The sequence below is a fragment of the Perognathus longimembris genome, chromosome 3 (genome assembly GCF_023159225.1).
Source record: "Perognathus longimembris pacificus isolate PPM17 chromosome 3, ASM2315922v1, whole genome shotgun sequence".
Classification (NCBI taxonomy): Eukaryota; Metazoa; Chordata; class Mammalia; order Rodentia; family Heteromyidae; genus Perognathus; species Perognathus longimembris.
In genome coordinates this window covers 78917065-78934884 of record NC_063163.1, presented here as the reverse complement: position 1 = coordinate 78934884, position 17820 = coordinate 78917065, and the positions used below count along the sequence as shown (strand labels likewise).

Here is a 17820-nt window from a genome sequence, read left to right as displayed (position 1 = left end):
CCAGTGGTACCCTGGAGTTAGCCAGCCCCGCCACTGCCATGGCAACCGCGGGAGACGCAAACAATGCCTGTGTCACACGAAATTGTACACAAAGGGTGTTTGCTTTTTGTCCCATTATTTTAATAGGTAGGCTGGCAGCGCCGGGCCTGCGGAACAGCAGGCCTCAGAGGAGCTGCCAGCCGCAGCCTCTCCTGCAGCGACTGGAATCTGTCACAGGCTTTCGGGCGTCGTTGGCACTCAGCTCGCATCTGGGGCTGGAAGTTCCTGGGGCTTCAGAATCTGACTGTCAGCCGCCATCCATCGCCTGCTCTGTTCCTGATGGCTAGCTATGGGTGTGTTTCATCACCGTGGCTCCCACATGAGTGTGCAGGGGCACACACACACACACACACACACACACACACACACACACACACCTGTTGATCTGGAAGGTGGAGATTCACTCCAGATCTATGCAACATGTAATAAGTAAAAGTCCTTCTACTCATGGGACTGGGGGGACAGGGGGGAATCTGCCTGTCACGCACTGCAAGGTCGTTTTATGCAGCAAGGAAGGTTTCTGAAGTGTGGAAGGCTTTCTCGAGGTGGCGTCTTCATCCTAGCTGATTGCAGAGGGCAGGGAAAGGCCCACTGTTTATCTGCTGTGAGGAGAGGCAGGGAAACAGCTGGAGGAAGGGGCACACCCATCCAAGACTGGAAATTTGCCAAGGGAGGCACGGGAGGAGTCTGAACAATGAAGAAGGGGCGCTCTGGGAGGGTTCTTAGGGAAGGGTAGGAGTCTGTTTTGGGAGAGTCTCCAGCCCATTCGCAGGCCTCCTCTGCTTAGTCCATTGACCTTCAGAACTAGAAGTCCTGTCTTCCTGATTATGCAGGTGGGTGAATTTCAGGAACAGGGAGGGCAAGCGACTTTACCAAGGTTGCACAGGAGAGCATGGAGGAGGCTCCGGCTGTCCAACTTCTTCCTCTTGTCCCTTGAGCTCCCAAACTTCCACCCATGTTGGGGTATCTCAGGGGAATAAGGAACGTAGGCCTCATCCCCATAGATGGCCCCTTGCCAGGAGACTGTGTGGGGTAACAGCAAAGCCAAGACTGGTACTGTGTGGGCCATGGGTCGTCCCCTCTCCCCACCTCACACCAGGCCGGCGGGTGGATGTCCTCCCTCCCCTTCCTCCCCTCCTCCCCAGGCAGGGCTGGGCTCTGGCTGGGAGCTGGGAGCAGGGCGCCTATATTGACTGGAGGACCAGCCCCTCCCCCCTGCCCAGCCTTCTCAGAATGCTATGCCAACACCAATGGCCAGGCTTAAGAGGAAAGGACAAGCTAAAGAATGTTCTGGAATTAAACAGAGCAGCACTGCCTGGGTTGATTCCACGTGAAGTGAGTCATAAGAAAAACGTGCTTGACCTGGCCATGTTCTTAACCCACTGAGATGTCTCCTTCATCTATGCCCTCAGCCCCAGGCACACACAGGAGTGCACAGCACCCCCAGACACTCAAGGCCTAGAGTGACCCACAGGTACGCGTGCACCTGTGCGGACATAAACGGTTCTTTATGGTCTGCAGAACACACAGGTCATGAGGGTCAAACGCCAAGCAGAGAATTTAAATTGACATGGCAGCTTTAATTGACTCGATTCCCACCTTTGCAGTCCTTATGGCACAACCCTGATTCAGGAAAAATCTCAGGAGGGGGGTGGGTAAGGGAAGAGAGAGAGGGAGAGGACGGGGCGGGGGGGAGGGAGTGGAGGGAGGGCAGGTGGCTGCAGGAAGCTGGCTTGTCAGATACACTTGTCTGTGATGGAGCCTTTCCTGTGCTCTTGGCAGGGCGACTTTCCTTCCTAGCTGACAAGACAGGGCCCCTGGAGGACGTAAACCCATCCTGCCGGCTCTGCTTTCTGTCACCTTTCAGCAGGAAGCAAAGGCATTGTCACCCTGGCCAGTCACCACAGGGCAGGGGTGCTCGGGCAGGGGCGCTCCTCTAGAGCTAGGCAGGGAGAGAGGAGAGATGGGGATATCTCCAAGGGGTCCAAAGGGACTGTCATTGCTCCTGTGCAGGCTATGCAGGGTGGCCTGGCCCAGGCCAGCTACGTCACTGCTGGACTATGCCCTGGGTGCCATCGTGCCAGAATGATGGAGGCTGTGGGGCTGATCTGCATGACAGGGGGAGGGGGGCATCTACATCATGGAGTCACTGCTTGGTGTTTGGTGTTCCTCCCTCCCCTCAAAGACCCATTATGTGGCTGTCTCTGGAGCTGTTGCTTGTGTTTCTTTTTTCCTCTTTTTCCGTGTGTGTGTGTGTGTGTGTGTGTGTGTGTGTGTGTGTGTGTGTGTGTGTGTGTATTCTGGGGCTTGAACTCAGAGCCTGGCTCGCTGTCTTTGAGCTTTTTTCCTCAAGGCTAGCACTCTACCACTTGAGCCATGCTGCCTCTGCCAGCTTTATGGTGATTAATTGGAAGTAAAAGTCTCAAGGACTTTCTCGCCTAGGCTGGCTTTGAACTATGATCCTCAGACCTCAGCCTCCTGAGTAGCAAAGATGACTGGGGTGAGCCACCAGCACCAGGCTGAGGTCTTCTCTTTTTGTCTGTTTTCCTGTGGAAAATGTGATTGGAATTTCCCCAATCTGAGCCTGGCACTGGTGGCTCTCACCTGTAATCTTAGCTAATCAGGAGGCTGAGATCTGAGGATTGTGGTTTGGAGCTAGCCCAGGCAGGAAAGTCTATGAGACTCATATCTCCAATGAGTGGCCAAAAAGCTGGAAGTGGCACTGTGGCTCAAGTAGTGGAGCACTAGCCTTGAACACAAAAGCTCAGGGACAGTGCTCAGACCCTGAGTTCAAGTTCCAGGACCTGAACACACACACACACACACACACACACACACACACACACACACTTCTCTACATCTAGATTCTCCTAAGGGAGGAATATGATGCCGGTATGGAAAGAGGGATCACTAAGTATGGACAGACTAGTCCTCAGGATTAACTCTGATGATTATGATTGGTGCAGACAAAGGACGAGCATCACGGAAACGTGAGGACAATGTCCGTCACTAGTGGAGTATCCCATTCCAGCACAGGGACTGTGACCTGCCGGGTACACTGCTCAGAACACGCCTCTCCCTTCTCCACCTGCACAAACTCATCCCCTCACCACTGGCCATTCCTCTGATGAAGTGTCTCCTATTATAGACACTCATCCTAGATCTCACATCCCTCGCTCTAGATCACTGTGCTTTTATGTTCCTCGTGTAACCCAGAGCTCTCTGAGGTGCTTGGGTACTAAGCATTTTGCTGTCTGCCTCTCACCTGAATAAGATAAGCAGTGGAGAGGTGGAACTCTGACTCGTTCACTGAAAAGTGCCCAAAACACTTCCTGGCACATGGTAAGTGCTCACCAAGTATTTGTTGAAAGGATGGATGGATGGATGATGGACAGACGGATGGAGAATGGATGGTTGGGTGGATGGATAGATGGATGGGTAGATAGATGATGGGTGGATGATAGGTGGATAGATGGATGGATGGACATGATGACTGGGTATATGGATGGATGAACTGATGGATAATGGATGGATAAGTGGATGAATAGATGGGTGGGTATATGAATGGAAGGATAATGGATGGATGGATGGATGATGGATGGATGTGAAAGCTGATATCCAAAGCACATTGGGTCTCGTGTAATATTACGCAGCAAGTCAACAGAAAATAACTCAGGCCTGCAGACTGCTATCTCTGCTCCTTTGCTATTAACCACACACCTCTGCTAGTGAATTTGAGTATTTTCCCTGTGGTCTAGGCTGCAGGGCCCATGGTGATGGCCATGGCTTCAGCTCATCAGAGGACACAGCGCAGCATGAGGAAGTCAGTGTGTGGCATCCCGTCAGGCCACACGATATCATTGTCCACTTGTGTCCACCACACCATGTGACAAGGGTAATTTCTGCCCCTTCTCTCAGAAGAGGAAAGTTAAATTTAGAGAGGTTAAGGACACAGTCATGTCCTTTTGCAAGAAGAGGCAAGGCAGGGTCTCACCCTTTGTCTCCATTAGATTAATTTTAGCTGCCTGCCATCTGACTACCACACAGTAGCAAACAAGGTGGATGGAACGGTGGGCACCAGGGAGCAGCTGAAATCTTTTCCTTGAGCATCCGTGGGCAGCAGAAGTCTAAACTACCTCAGACACGAGGCCTGCAGTGCCCTCCTAGGATAAAGATGGACCGGTTGTATAAGACAGAACAAGTCCCTGCCCCCCCCCTTTTGTTCCTCTGTGAAATGGGTGTGGAAAAAAATGTCATGGAGAAAGACTTTCATTTGTGAGCTGGACATAGAAAAAGAAAACAAAAGAGACAATGTCCTGGTACTGCTGTGAAGTTTTACTCAACACATTTGCAGGTGACTGGGTCTCCGTCCTCTGCTCTCAGGGCTTTTCACCACATCATCCATGGATGCCATCCAGATGTTCAATGTCCTTGCCTAGAGGAGTGGCTAAAGGGCAGGACTCTCAATCATTGCACCTGCTGGGAACATGGAGGGGGCTTCCCCAAATCACATCACAAGAGCAGCTGTCAAATTCCCGGGAGGCTGTGTGCTAGGTAGAAGGGTCTGGCTCTGAACTCAGTCCTGGAACCCTCTGGCCCTACTCCGTCCTGGCAGAGTGGCCTGGCATCGCTGAGGTGTCTCTCTAGGGTCTCCCAGGGACAAACCACACCTTCCTCTTGGGATGATTATAAAAATCGATCCAAGAACGAGGCGGGCTGGCACCTGGCAAACAGTCGGTGCCTAATTAGAATTCATTTCCTTGTCTGCCAGCATGCAGCCTCCTGTGTTTCTGTGTTGTTTCCTTCATCACCCTCCCCTGTCCCTTCCTTCATCTTCCTTGCTTCCTTTTCTTTCTATTCAGCATGGATTCCTGAACAATCCTGAGTATTCCACAAATCTATGGTGACCTTCAGGACAAGCCCGGTCACTTTCCAAAGAGCTCTCCGCCACTCCTCTGCACTTGTGCCTCGACCTCCCTCTTTATAAAGCTCAGTTGGCATTACTGTGCAGAATGGACATGGCCTGCAAGCCATGGAGTGGACAAGCTGGGGGCTGTGGAAGCACCAATCCTGTCAGGACCTGTAATGAGAGCTGCGCCTAAAGCACCCGGTGAATGAGGGACACTGGGAGTGCTTCCTCCTCATGCAATGCTCTTCGTCCCCCCCTCTTGGGTTCTTGTTTGGGGCTCCCTGCTCCAGAGCTCTGCTAAAGCCACCCCCCTCCCTGCTACTGCTGCCTCCTCTCCATCTGCTCCTCTGCCTGCGCAGCCCGTGGTGCCCCAGCTGCAGGAAGGGGGAGGGGAGGCCTTCCAACCAGGCATGTGGGGCCGGGGAGCTGCCCAACCACTGCAGCACCAAAGGTGGTCTCTGTGAGGGGGGCCTTCCTGGCCCCACACCTATCTCCTAAAGCTGGGGGGAAAGCAAAGCTGCTGGAGAGGCACAGCAGGCCCCAGGAGGGTGGAGGGTCCTTGGGAGTCTCAGCTCTTAGTGAGAAGGGGGGACCAGAGATAAAGGAACTGTCCCAAAGGGGGGGGGATGGAACTGTCCCCATACCCCGAGGGAGCCCAGGCTGAGGGGTCCCCAGGCCCTGGGGAAAGCCAGGCTAAGGGGACCCCTGGCCCACAGGGACGACTGGCTGGGGGCCCTGGGGCCCCACAGACAGTAGGGATGCGAAGCTGGAGCCCCGTGCACAGGGACCCGGACCTGGCCTTGAGTTTGGGCCACCTGCTATGGGACTCACCGTGTTGTGTTTTCCGGGCAAGAGTGGCAGGCAGGGGTCGGCAAGAGTGGGAGACTTTCTGGGTTTTTGGATTCACTTAGGGAAGCACTGGCAGGGAAAGGGGCGGGCATGGGCTCCGAGGGCCCTAGAGGAGCTGGACCTGGGCCCGTCTGTGAGGAAGGGCTGGAGGCCTCCAGACCCCAGTGTGAGGAGTGGTAGGGGGCTCCCTGGCCGGGGTGCGGGGAGCCTCGGCGGCTGGGGGGAGGGGGAGAGGGGCACGGGGCCCACACTGGACACCAGGGGGTGGGTGGTCAACTTTGCAGGGCCGGGCGGGCTGCGGGGGACGAGGCTGGCACGGGGGCGCCCCCCAGGCCCTTGCAGGCGCTGCGCGCGGTCCGCCGGCCCCTCCCTGCGCGCTGGCCTCGGCCCCCGCCCCAGCTCCTCCCGCTCCTCCCTCCCGCTCCTCCACGCTCGCCGTCGCCTCCACCGCCACCGCCGCCGATCCGGCTCCTCCTCACTCGCCCGCCACTCGCGCCCCGCGCAGCTCGGCAGAGCGATCCGCCGCGATCGCCCGGGGCCTCGCCGGCTGCCCCGGCCCGCGTGCCCTCCCTGCACCCCGCCTCCCTTCTCCTCCCCTCCCCTCCCTACGCGGCCCTCCCCGCCCGCTCGCTCTCCCTGGCCGGCCTGCCCGCCGCCGGCCCTCCGCAGTCCGGGCTCGGCGCCCCCTCGCCCCGCAGCCACGATGCCCGCGGCCCGGCCGCCCCACGCGGGACTCGGCGGCACCGCGCTGCTCCTCGCGCTGCTCCTGGGGCGCCCGGCCGCAGCCACGCAGGGAGGTAAGTGTCCTGGAGGGGGGCAAAGTTATGGTGCGTGCGGGGCAGCTGCGGGGAGGGGATCCTGGCTGGCCCGGAGACCCACGCATCGCCATCCTGGCTGGAGGGCGTGGGGGGAAGGTCGCTGTCTGAATTCGGGGCGCCGGGTTTCCCGGGCTCGGCCTGACGGAGTGTGGAGGTGGGGATCGCGCCAAGGACCCTAGGCTCCCCCCCCCCGCCCCCCCCCTGCCTCAGCCCGTGGCTGAGAACCCCGGGGCTGAGAACCCCGGGGACAGCCTGAGGAGTCCCCTCCATGAGGTCTCCTCCAAACCCCCGGTCTGCGTGGAGCCCTTTGCACCGCACCGGTATCGGGGCTGGGGTCCGCATGAAAGGCTCTCCTCCTGGGGAGGGGACCAGAGACGAGGGGCCGCCGACCCACCGGGAACTGGAGACCGGACTCAGAGCGCGCGTCTAGGGGACCTCGTGTCTTCCCCACACTCCCACCCCAGGACCCCTTGGCCGCCTCTGGCTCTGGCTGCCCAACGGGGCGCCACGAAGCCAGAGCAGGACTTGGGTGTGGCTTGAGCCCGAGGTCAGTGGAGGGGGCTCTGGGCTTGGTTCCCAGAACTTGGCAAGGGAGAGAGAAGAGCTTCTCAAGTGGCGCCAGGAAGCTGAGCAGGGCCCCCTTCTCTCCTTCCCACACTCCAGAACCCCCTCCCCACACACAGTCAGGGACGCTAGCAGGATACTAGGCACGCCACCGTGTGTTTGCTAGGTGGAGAAAGGGGTACAGTATGGCAGAGGATGACAGCCCCTTTGTCCTGTACCCTAGCTACACCTCAGGGGTTCCCCCCTAGAAAAGTTGTACTGAGGGACTGGGGTCCAGAGAAGAGTCAGTGCCTAACTCACCAAAGCTATCATCCCAAGAGCCACCATAATTAGGAGAAGAATTGGACCACTGGCCCTGACCTCGCAATGTCCTAAGGTCTGACTCTGCTTCCCAGAAATTCCATCCTCACGTGGAGAAAAAACAAAAGCAAAGCAGCCTGCTGCAGTATCCCCCCCCGACCCCTCCCGGGGCCAAGGACACCCGCCCTGCCCAGTGGGAGCCCTGTCTCACTTGCACCATCTCAGTCCCGAATTGGGATGGGGGCATGCCGGTGTCAGGCTTTGTCCCTCTCTCCACGGGGAGTTCTGGATTCCCCCACCCCCACTCTGCCCCCCCTTCCCTGTGCGCAGCTTCTTTCAGCACCATAAGCCCTGGACAGCTCCAGCCTCTTGAGCCCTAGCTCCAAGTCTCTTCTCTGGCCCTTCCAACTGCCCCCTGTGGCCTGGGCTGCCTGTTAGCACAAATCATGGGGTGTGCAGTGCACAGCAGAAGAGATAGCTCATCCCCTTTCACCTGACAAAACCTCTCATGAAGAGAGAAGCCTCTTTGGGTGAGGCTGGGGTGTTTACAGTTTGACCCAGGTTTCGGACACTTCTGGGAAAGACCGAGGGCCAGATTTGGTTTCAAGAAATCATTTCTATCACAGTATGTCCCTTCTTAATTAGCTGCCTCCCTCCAGCCTTGGACTGAGTCCATATCTCCACACACACTCCTTTAAATCTATATTGTGACTAGTACAGAGACAGACAGAGAGTGGCTTTTCTAAAATGGTCCTGCCTTTGAGACCCACATTCTACAATACACTACCTTCCAGGGAAGAGAAAAAAAAAAATGGCTTAATGGCACATATTGAACTGTCATCCAAGACAAAGGTATTCTGTGTGTGTGTGTGTGTGTGTGTGTGTGTGTGTGTGTGTGTAGGAGTGTGCACTCTACATTTTAAATTTTAAAATGACATTCCATAGATTATTTTTTCCAACTGCTCCACACTATGGTTAGCTAGAACATAAGCATATATGTTTAATTAACTTCAGGTCACCACCAAATTAAAGTCAACTGATAGACTGCTTTGGGAGGCTCGGAAATAAGCGTGCAGCTTTGACTCTCAGCCTCTGGGTCACAGATGGGAGCCGGTTTGGCAATAAACATGGCCCATTGGGATGGGTGCATTTGAATCCACTGACCTTCTATAATAATTCTCTCTCACACATGAAATCTCACATCCACTGTCTGGTTCCATAGTGAGGACTGGTCCTCCCTTTGAGGGCAGGGAGGTGAGGGGATTGGTAAACACTTGAAAGGAACTTGTTGCTACATTTCTATGCAGGGCACGTGATTCTCTGAGCCATTTTGCTGTAAGGCATGAATAAGTAGAAAGTGTAACTTGTTTTTGAAGAGGCTCTTTATCGTCTCAGATAGGCACATGGGGAATAATTGTAAGTACGTGCTAAGATTCCTGAGCTTGAGTGTAGTCTCTTTTCCTTTTTCCTTGAATTAATAAAGCAAATGCAATATTGCTCAGTAAGACTGGAATTCCTCCCTCACCCCCCCCCCGGGCAGCCTCAAATGTGTGTCGCTGTTAGATTCACTTAAAGTCTATTTTCATTATGGATTGACAATTGTCCTCCTGCAGTATCAGCTGCCCCTGTCAGGAACTACCTTACTGCCACTTGAAGGATGTTTTTCGGGTTCACACAAGCTCCACTTGGCCCCGAGGAAAAGAATCTTACATTCCTTTCCACCCCTTGCCAAGGCAAAGGTCTGGCTTGGGTTTGCTTTGGGTTTGTTTGTTGTTTGTCTGGGATCACAGTGGCTTGTTTTCTAGTTTTTGTTCTCAGTCCCTTTCACAAGCTATTCAAGGGGATGCAGTTTACTAACTGTCCTATTTGATCTATCATTTCTTCAATGTGAGTCATGGTGCAGACTTCTGGTGGGGGTGATTCAGGGAAGAAGAGAGGCAAGTTTGGATCTGGGGGCAGCAGAAGGGGGGCAGCAGAAGGGGTCCTCTTCCAGCCTAGAGCAGAGAAGGCTATGCTGAGCACCCCTCTTCTTGCGGCTTGCTACTCAATGCCTGTATCTCAGGGAGACATGGTGGTGACTCTTGACACACACAATGAAAAGAAGATTGTTCTGAGAGGAGTTAGAGTCCACACTCCAACTGCCCTGTTTCTGTATTAAGTTCTGTTTTCCTGGATGAGGCCAAATCACAAGAGCACTGGAATTCTGTGTATGGGGTCCAGGGAAAGAAGCGTGGCTTTGGAATCGGAGGAGTCCAAGCCCAGAGCCTCGCTAGCATTTCGTAAAAAGGTGTGGTGGTCTTTGGCAGGAGCCTCTGTTTCCCCATCTGTGGGATGGGGACAGGTAAAGAAGTGGGGGGGGGGGTAGGACAAGCCTAAAAGGAGACTGCTGGGATTGCTTAAGGTATACAAATGCTCCTGGCACCCAGTAGGTACTCAAGCAATGTTTTCCTACTTTCCCCTGGATGCTGGGAGAGACACTGAGATCATTGAGGGGAACTGCCCTGTCTGAGGCCTCAAGCCGGTGACAGTTCCCATTTCCTAGTGCAGCAACACTCATGCTGCATGGTTTCAAACCACACAACCGCCACTAGGAACTGAAGCTCATGGTCTGAGCAATGGATGGCAGGTTCATCAATGGGAAGATGCTAGAGGAGCATCTTCAGGGAGAAGATATTCCTTCATTCATTTACTTATGCCTCCAATCACTCATTCCTTTGCTCATTCCTTCCCTGCTCACTTGCTCACTGATTCATTTACCTATTTGTTCACTCACTGATGCATACACTCATTCATTCATTCACCCATTCACTCATGCACTCATTCATTCACACACTCATTTGCCCATTCATTCTCTCATTTATTCATTCACTTGCCTATACGTTTATTCACTCATTTATCCATGCACTTGTTCATTCTTTTTCTCCTTTTTTTTTTTGCCAGGCCCAGGGCTTGAACTCAGGGCCTGGGCACTGTCCCTGAGCTTCTTTTGCTCAAGCCTAGCACTCTACCACTTGAGCCACTAAGCCACATTCCCGGCACTTGTTCATTCATTTACTCCTCATTCATTCCCTCATTCATGAGTGTGCATTTGTGGGACATTTCTGGTTCAATCAATCGCTTTACAGTTCTGGGGGCTGAAAGGTGTAGGATCAGGGAACCCACGGATTTGGTATCTGAAAGGTATAGAATCGAGGTGTCCACAGATTTGGTGTCTGAGAGGTGTAGGATAGGGGTGTCCACGGATTTGGTATCTGGTGAGGGCCTCTCACTGGTGGGCAGCATTTTGCTCTCCAGCTGAGCTCAAAGAGTTCAGCATATGGATTTGAGGTGACACGGGCACAGCACTGCACCTTCAATGCACCCTGCCTTGGGTGCTGGGTCTCCATACCAGGGTGACCACCCAGAGAGAGCACCGAGGCCTGGGTATGCTGGGTTCCATAGCTGAGAGACACCCCCCCCCCCGAGCTGTGACGCTCCACAGGAGGGCCGGCTTCCTTCTCAGCAGTGGCTGTCAGGGAGGGCTTCCCGGAGCAGGTGACTGGCCCTGGAGTTTGGACTGGCCTGAGGGGAGGTAGCAGGTGCCAGGGGACAGAGGAGAGGTTTCTAGAGATCCTGAAGCAAGGGTTTACCCTTCTGATTGAAAAGAAGGAAACCGGAGCTGGTGGGAGACAGAGATGGGGGTGATGGGGGCAGATGCACCTGTCACCTGGGAAAAGACCCAGCCTGCCCCTCCCTGCCCTGCTGGCCTTGCCAGCTCCTCAGATGAGTGGAACAAAGAACTGCTGGGTGCAGTGTCACCGCCGTCCACTAGAGGCTGCCATGACAGGAGAACCCTCCAAAGGCGGCGGGGCTCCGCGGCCAGGAACAGACACAGCCCTGCAAAAGCCTGCAGGGTTGTTCTCCTGTGCTGGAGACTTGCGGAATCCTCCGGTCCCCATGTTCTCAGGAAGAAATGGAGCGGTCCTCCCGTGGCTATGGCACAGATACACAGGGCAGGAACCCAGCAAGAAGGATGCAGACGGACAGACGGGAGGGCGATGGAGCCCACGTGGGCAGGATCAGCAGGAGGAGGCGGGGGCTGTGTGGAAGCCACCCAGGATGGTGGATCTGGCCTGTCTTTGTGATGGCTGGCTTGTGTTGGTCACATGGAGAAGCAGCACCCTGTCCCCACCCCCACCCCAGAGACACAGGGCTTACCCCCCTTGTGTACATTAGGGAAGCTGAGGCACAGAGACATTAAGCAATGTGCCTGGCATCCCAAAGCCCAGATGGGGTGGCAGCCAGGCATCAAACCCAGGACTGTGCCAGATGACCCCTTGGTTATTCTGTTGTTGTTGCTGCTTTCATTGGAGACAACACTGGGATTTGAACACAGGGCCTCCCACTGTCTAGGCAGGTGCTCTACCACTTGAGCCACACACCCCTAGCCCTTCTTGTTTTGATTATTTTTCAGATTGGGGGTCTCTTGGTTTTCCCCAGATATCAGTTCCCAATTCTCCTTCCTGCAGCCTCTCCTCCAGCCTCAGATCTCAGTTCTCCTTCCTGAGCCTCTCTTCTGGCCTCAGATCTCAGTTCCCCTTCCTGAGCCTCTCCTCTGACCTCAGATCTCAGTTCTCCTTCCAGCAGCCTCTGCTCTGGCCTCAGATCTCAGTTCTCCTTCCCACAGCCTCAGATCTCAGTTCTCCTTCCTGCAGCCTCTCTTCTGGCCTCAGATCTCAGTTCCCCTTCCTGAGCCTCTCCTCTGACCTCAGATCTCAATTCTCTTTCAGCCAGCCTCTCCTCAGGCCTCAGATCTCAGTTCTTCCTGAGCCTCTCAGCAGTGCTGCGTGGTGTCAGGCCAGCCCACACGTGACTTATTCATAAAGATGGGATTTTTGCTAAGTTGCTGCCAGAGCTGGCCTCAACCCATGATTCTCTCAATCGCCCCCTCCCTCCCAAGTAGTTGGAATTATAGGCAGGAGCCTACATGCCCGGCCTTGAGGTGTGCATTCTTATATTAAGGATTTTTACTAAATGAGATTAGACCCACCCTTGCCACTGGGTAGTACTAAGCACTGATGAACATGTGCATTTGTGTCATGTAAGTAGCTACTTTTACTCTGCATCTGTACCTGACAGGACCCTTCTGTAAACTTTAGCTATCTGCAGTGTGATCTAGTCATTACTATCAGATAATCTCTGGACAGTGAGCACCACCAGTGCCTTTTCTGTCCAGCCTGGCCCGGAGCTCATGGATGCAGGCTCTCGGGAAGGGCCCAGCAAACATCTGCCCAGCAGGCACTGAACGCGCACACCAGGCCTGACCTGCTTCCTGCCCCTGGTAAGCACAGGCTCTAAAGAAAGTGAGAGCAAAGTGGGCCACAGCAAGGAAAGCATGGTTTTATTCATAGGCAAATAGCTCACAGTCATTTCCACTAAGGTATAACTCTGTATGTGGCAGGCAGGCCATTGGCTGGTTTGTTCCATCTTCCTGATTCCCGTCCATTTTGTAGACGAAGAAAACCAAGGTTTGTGTGGTACTGGGGTTTGAGACTGGAACCTTGCCCAGGTCAGAACTCTCCACCACTTAAGCCACTTTGCCAATTCTGGGGTGGGGCAGGGTGGGCGGGATATCTTGACATTTTAATCCTCTTGATCTCAGTCTCCTGGGTAGCTGGGTTGACAGGCATGAGCCACTGGACCTAGCTTGGGGAAACTAAGTTAGGTGCAGTTGGTTGTCAGATTCAAGCTCAGGTGACAGGACTTTGAAGCAGGGCCATTTCCAAGCTGGGCTCTGCCATGTTTCTAAATGTGTGGCGGACGCCTTGGACACCAGTGTAGGGTCACCTAGGTCAGGGTGACAGCCTCCTCACCAAACCCCAAAGACTCCCAGTAAAGAGACAAAAAAAAAACAAAAAAAAAAAAAAACAAGAATTCTCCTAAGCCCTCCTGGGTCCCCACAGAGGAAGAGTTTCTAGAATATTCTTCCTGGTCAAGAAACAACTTCACCAGGGAGACTTAGCATTCCCATTGAAGTTCTGACTGTTTTCAGTTTCTCACATTCTGGGGTCTTCCAACTACAATGGGGATATTCATGTTGTGTAAAATTAGTTTACATGTAGCTGGACGCTGGTGGCTCACTCCTGTCATCCTAGCTACTTGGGAGGTTGTGAGATCTGAGGATCACAGTTCGAAGCCAGCCTGGGCAGGAAAGTCAGTGAGACTCTAGTCTCCAATGAACTACTCAGAAGAAGCCAGAAGTGGTGCTGTGGCTCTAAGTTATAGAGCACTAGCCTTGAGCACAAAGAAGCTCAGGGACAGTGCCTAGGCCCTAAGTCCAAGCTCCAGTACTGGCAGGGGGACAAAAATGTTTACATAAACTCCCTACTGACAGGCCAAAGCTCAAGCATTCCCCAGCCTTGAGCCTGTAGTTCTTCCACCTGTCAAATGGCTCTCAGCCATCACTGCTGGTGCACAGAGCTGCCCCTCGGGGCCAGGACCAGAGTGTGAAATTCCCACAGGGCTGATTTTAAGTGCATGGTCTTGAACAATTTACTAGTTCCCTGAGCCTGTGTGTGCCCCATGTATGAAACTGAAGAGTCCTGTCTACCTTGCACAATTGTTAACAGCATGTGCAGAGGTCTCTCACTCACAGCCAATCCTCCATCAACAGTTCTATTACTGCTTTTCTTGCCCAATCTGGAGAACTCCTATTCATCCTTCAAAACCCAAACCTAGTTCTCTTTTGTCCTGCAATGCCTCTACTGGGGGCTTCATCAAATTTTTTACCTCTCCCCCTTCCTCCTTGGCAAGGAACTCGTAGAAAGCCTCAACTGAATCTTACTCCTCCGTGCCTCCCTTTGCCTGGTCTACTTCCAGGGCTCTCACCACTTGCCAACCTGTGCTAAATTCCCTTCATCTTACACTTCCTGGTGGGGAGGTGCAGTAAGACTCCTGGGAGGTGAATTATGTCCTCATCTCTCCTCTCCTCATGTGGTTTTGGGCAGGGCTGATACACCTCAGTTCCTCTTCTACAAAAGAGGAGTCATCATAAAGCCCCTGCTCTAGAAAGGCTGGAAGGAAAATCGATGAGAAAACAGATGTGAGGTCATGGAGTGGCTCTACAGAAAAAGAGGAGGAGAAAGAAAAATGAAGAGATGAAGAGAGACACGCCCTTCACCGGCAGAGGGGGAAAAAGCACGCTTTTGTACAAACACAGACCAACAAGATGAACTGTCCCTTGGCTTTTGGAATCCATCTTTCTCCACAAAAGAAATACCCAACTCCATTATTTACCCTGTAACGAAGTTCATTTCAGAATGAAAACCCTCCCAAGTAAGAGGGAAGCTCAGGTGTCAGTGGATCTGACTTCTTCAGAAGAAGAACAACTGAATGTTGAGTTGAATTCAGAGCTTTGAGCTCATTTAGCTGACGCTCTGCTGCTGAGCTGTGCCTCCAGTCCAACATTTTTCCTGGATCAGTAGAGATGGAGTCTTGTGAACGTTTCTGCCCTGGGTTGGCCCTGAAGCTTCGATTCTCCAGAGTAGCTAAGGCTACGGAGGTGAGCCCACGGGCAGCTGGGCACAGCCACCTTGTCACCTGGAGCAGGCCGTGGCTGGGCCCTGCCTGATCCCAGGGATCAGGGGCAGGCAGCATTAATCACACCCGCCCAATGCTCACACTGTCCATCTGTCCTGGCTTAACAGCTCAGCAGGGCACCCCACACGCACACCTCCACACCACCCCTGGTGCTTTCAAGTCATTGAGGATAGAAACCCAAGTGCCAAGAGAGGACTCGGGCAGTGCCAGGCCAGGCCCTGCTCCCTCCCTGCTGTCTTCCGATCTGGTTCTAGAGCAAGTTTAAGAGGGAAGGGAGTCTCATTCTCCTCACACGTGAGCTCTGGTTGCCAAGGAGAAAGGGGGATGACAGCTCCAGACGGAGGGTGGGGGGTGGGGGGCATCTGAGACACCAGGACCCACAGCCCCCACTGCCCTGCAGTGACAAGGCCTGGGTAGAGCATGAGACGCAGCCGTGGCTCCCTCCTCTCTGAGCTGGTACCCAGGCCTCCCAGCCCCGTGGAGCAGCTTGCTCCTGGGAATGGTGCCATCCGAGCAGATGGCTTGAGTCAAGCAGGCAGAGCAAGCCAAGGATGCCCAGGGAGGTCCTGGCCTGGCCAGGGGCCCCTGCTGGGCCTCTTGCTCTCTCCATAGGCCACTGGGAGCGGCTGATGGTGACACCAGAGGAGGCCAGGACCAAAGACTGAAGGAGACATAGGTGATGGGGCCTAGAGCCAGAAATGGGGCCAAGACTAATCAGGGACTGGAGATGAGAACACAGGAGATGGAAACAGCCAAACACACAGAGTCCAGAGCTTGGGACCAAATTCTAGAGGGAAAGAGATCTGGGTACAAAGCTCTAGGTGACATTTTCCCTGTCTGGTATCACCCATTCCCAGAGCAGTGGTAGGAATGTGCTAAAGCTTTGTGTCAAGCTAGGATCACACCTATAACCCTAGCTACTCAGGAGGCTGAGATCTCAGAGTCACAGTTCAAAGCCAGCCCAGGGCAGAAAAGTCCCCATGAGACCCTTATTAAACACCAGAAATACAAAAAAACAAAACCTGAAGTGGAACTGTGGCTCAAATGGTAGAGCACTCGCCTTGAGCAAAAGAGCTCAGGGACAGAGGCCCTGAGTTCAAGCCCCATGACTTCAAGCTCCCCATCAGGCCTTCGCTCCCTGTGCCCCTCTTTTAAAGCAGGCTTGCCAAGTTGTAAAAAAAAAAAAATCTTTATGTCCTAAAGTTTAGAATACCAATAGAGGACAGGGCCCACTGGCCAAGGACAAGAGGCCAGCTAGAGAATGTGTACAGGACTCTGTCTGGTGTGTGACCTTAGACTTGTCCCTTGACCTTGATGTGGAGGGGGGCTGTGGGTGGGTCCTGATGGTGGTGAATTGTCACTCTTGTTATGGTTGCTCTGAGCTGATCTGAAGGCTTTCCCATCAGAGCAGGAAAGGCAATGTAGCCTGCTTTTGATTCTCTTCAGCTGATTGGTCTGAGTGTTTGTGCCATTCTCTCTAATCCCACCCTCCTGGGGGTGGAATAAGGAGTGGGAGTAAGGCTTAGGGGTCCTGGCTGGGTCACAAGGGTAGGGCCCTAGAAAGCAGGATTGGTGCCCTCCTCACCTCTGCTTCCCAAGGCTATTTTGATGTTTCCAGATCAAACTCTACCTGTACATTGTCTAAAACAGTAACCACCAGCCACCCCTGGCTATTCATTAATTATTTAATTCATTTAAATTGTACACTGGCGTTGTACTGTATTTTAAACACTCTTTAGCCTGTGTTTGTTCTATTGGGCTTCATGGGGTCAGCCCAAATGTCCACCTTTCCAGAAAGCTCTATTGGCTCCGTACTGCCCTAGCTCATGACAGTCTGCACACAGCTCTTCGTGCTTAACTTCTTCGTCAGATTTTGAAGAGGGGTATGAGGCTGTGGCTCAGTAGCTCACAACTAGATTCTCTGCTACTCAGGAGGCAAAGATCGGGAGCATTGTGATTCTGGGCCAAGTAGAGCAAAAAGTTAGCAAAACTTCATCTAAATAAATAAGCCAGGCACCAATGTTGTCCCAAGTAAGTGGGAGCTATAGAAGGAGGAGAATCGCAGTCCAGACCAGACCAGGCAAAAATAGAAGACAACCTACAATGTAATCTAAAGTTAAAAGGAGCTGAGGCATGGCTCAAGTGGTAGAGTGTCTGCCTAGCAGGTGCAGGGCCCTCAGTTCAAACCCCAGTATGTACATATATACATATATATGTACATATATATGGAGAGAGAGAGAGAGAGAGAGAGAGAGAGAGAGAGAGAGAGAGAGAGATCTGGCTTGCTCTGTTCAGTCCTTTGCATCAGGAGAACAGTTGCTATTCAGTTGGTTGTGCCTAATCCAGGCATCCATGCCTGGGACAGCCAATGCCACTAATGACATCTCACATACCAGCCCTCCATCTCCCAGCTGCTTCCTGGGCCCTTCCCCTGCCTCCCATGTGGCCCTGGAGCCAGGCTATGCACATCCATTAAATACTCACACATATCCACTAATTACCATACTGGGAGGAGTTGTAAGAAGTGACACAGAGCCAGTAACTATGGGAGTGATGTGTTTCCCTCTCTTCTACATGGCCAATCCCTGGGGTTAGTACCTGATTCTTACTATCTCTAAGTTGTTACTATCTCTTAGTTGTTTTAAATAAAGGAATAGAGGAGCTGGGAATGTGGCCTAGTGGTAGAGTACTTACCTCGCATACATGAAGCCTTGGGTTCGATTCCTCAGCCCTACATAAACAGAAAAAGCCACAAGTGGTACT

The 17820-nt window shown here is 53.4% G+C and overlaps 1 protein-coding gene across 1 annotated transcript in view; it reads left to right on the top strand.

Moving 5' to 3' along the window:
- The first annotated feature begins 5887 nt into the window (after nt 1–5887).
- Nucleotides 5888–17820, top strand: part of Sez6l (seizure related 6 homolog like) — a 101788-nt gene continuing 89855 nt past the window's right edge. The window contains exons 1-2 of the mRNA XM_048340700.1: nt 5888–5973; nt 6082–6594. Of these exons, the coding sequence (XP_048196657.1) occupies nt 5888–5973; nt 6082–6594 (599 nt within the window). The remainder of the gene's footprint in view (nt 5974–6081; nt 6595–17820) is intronic.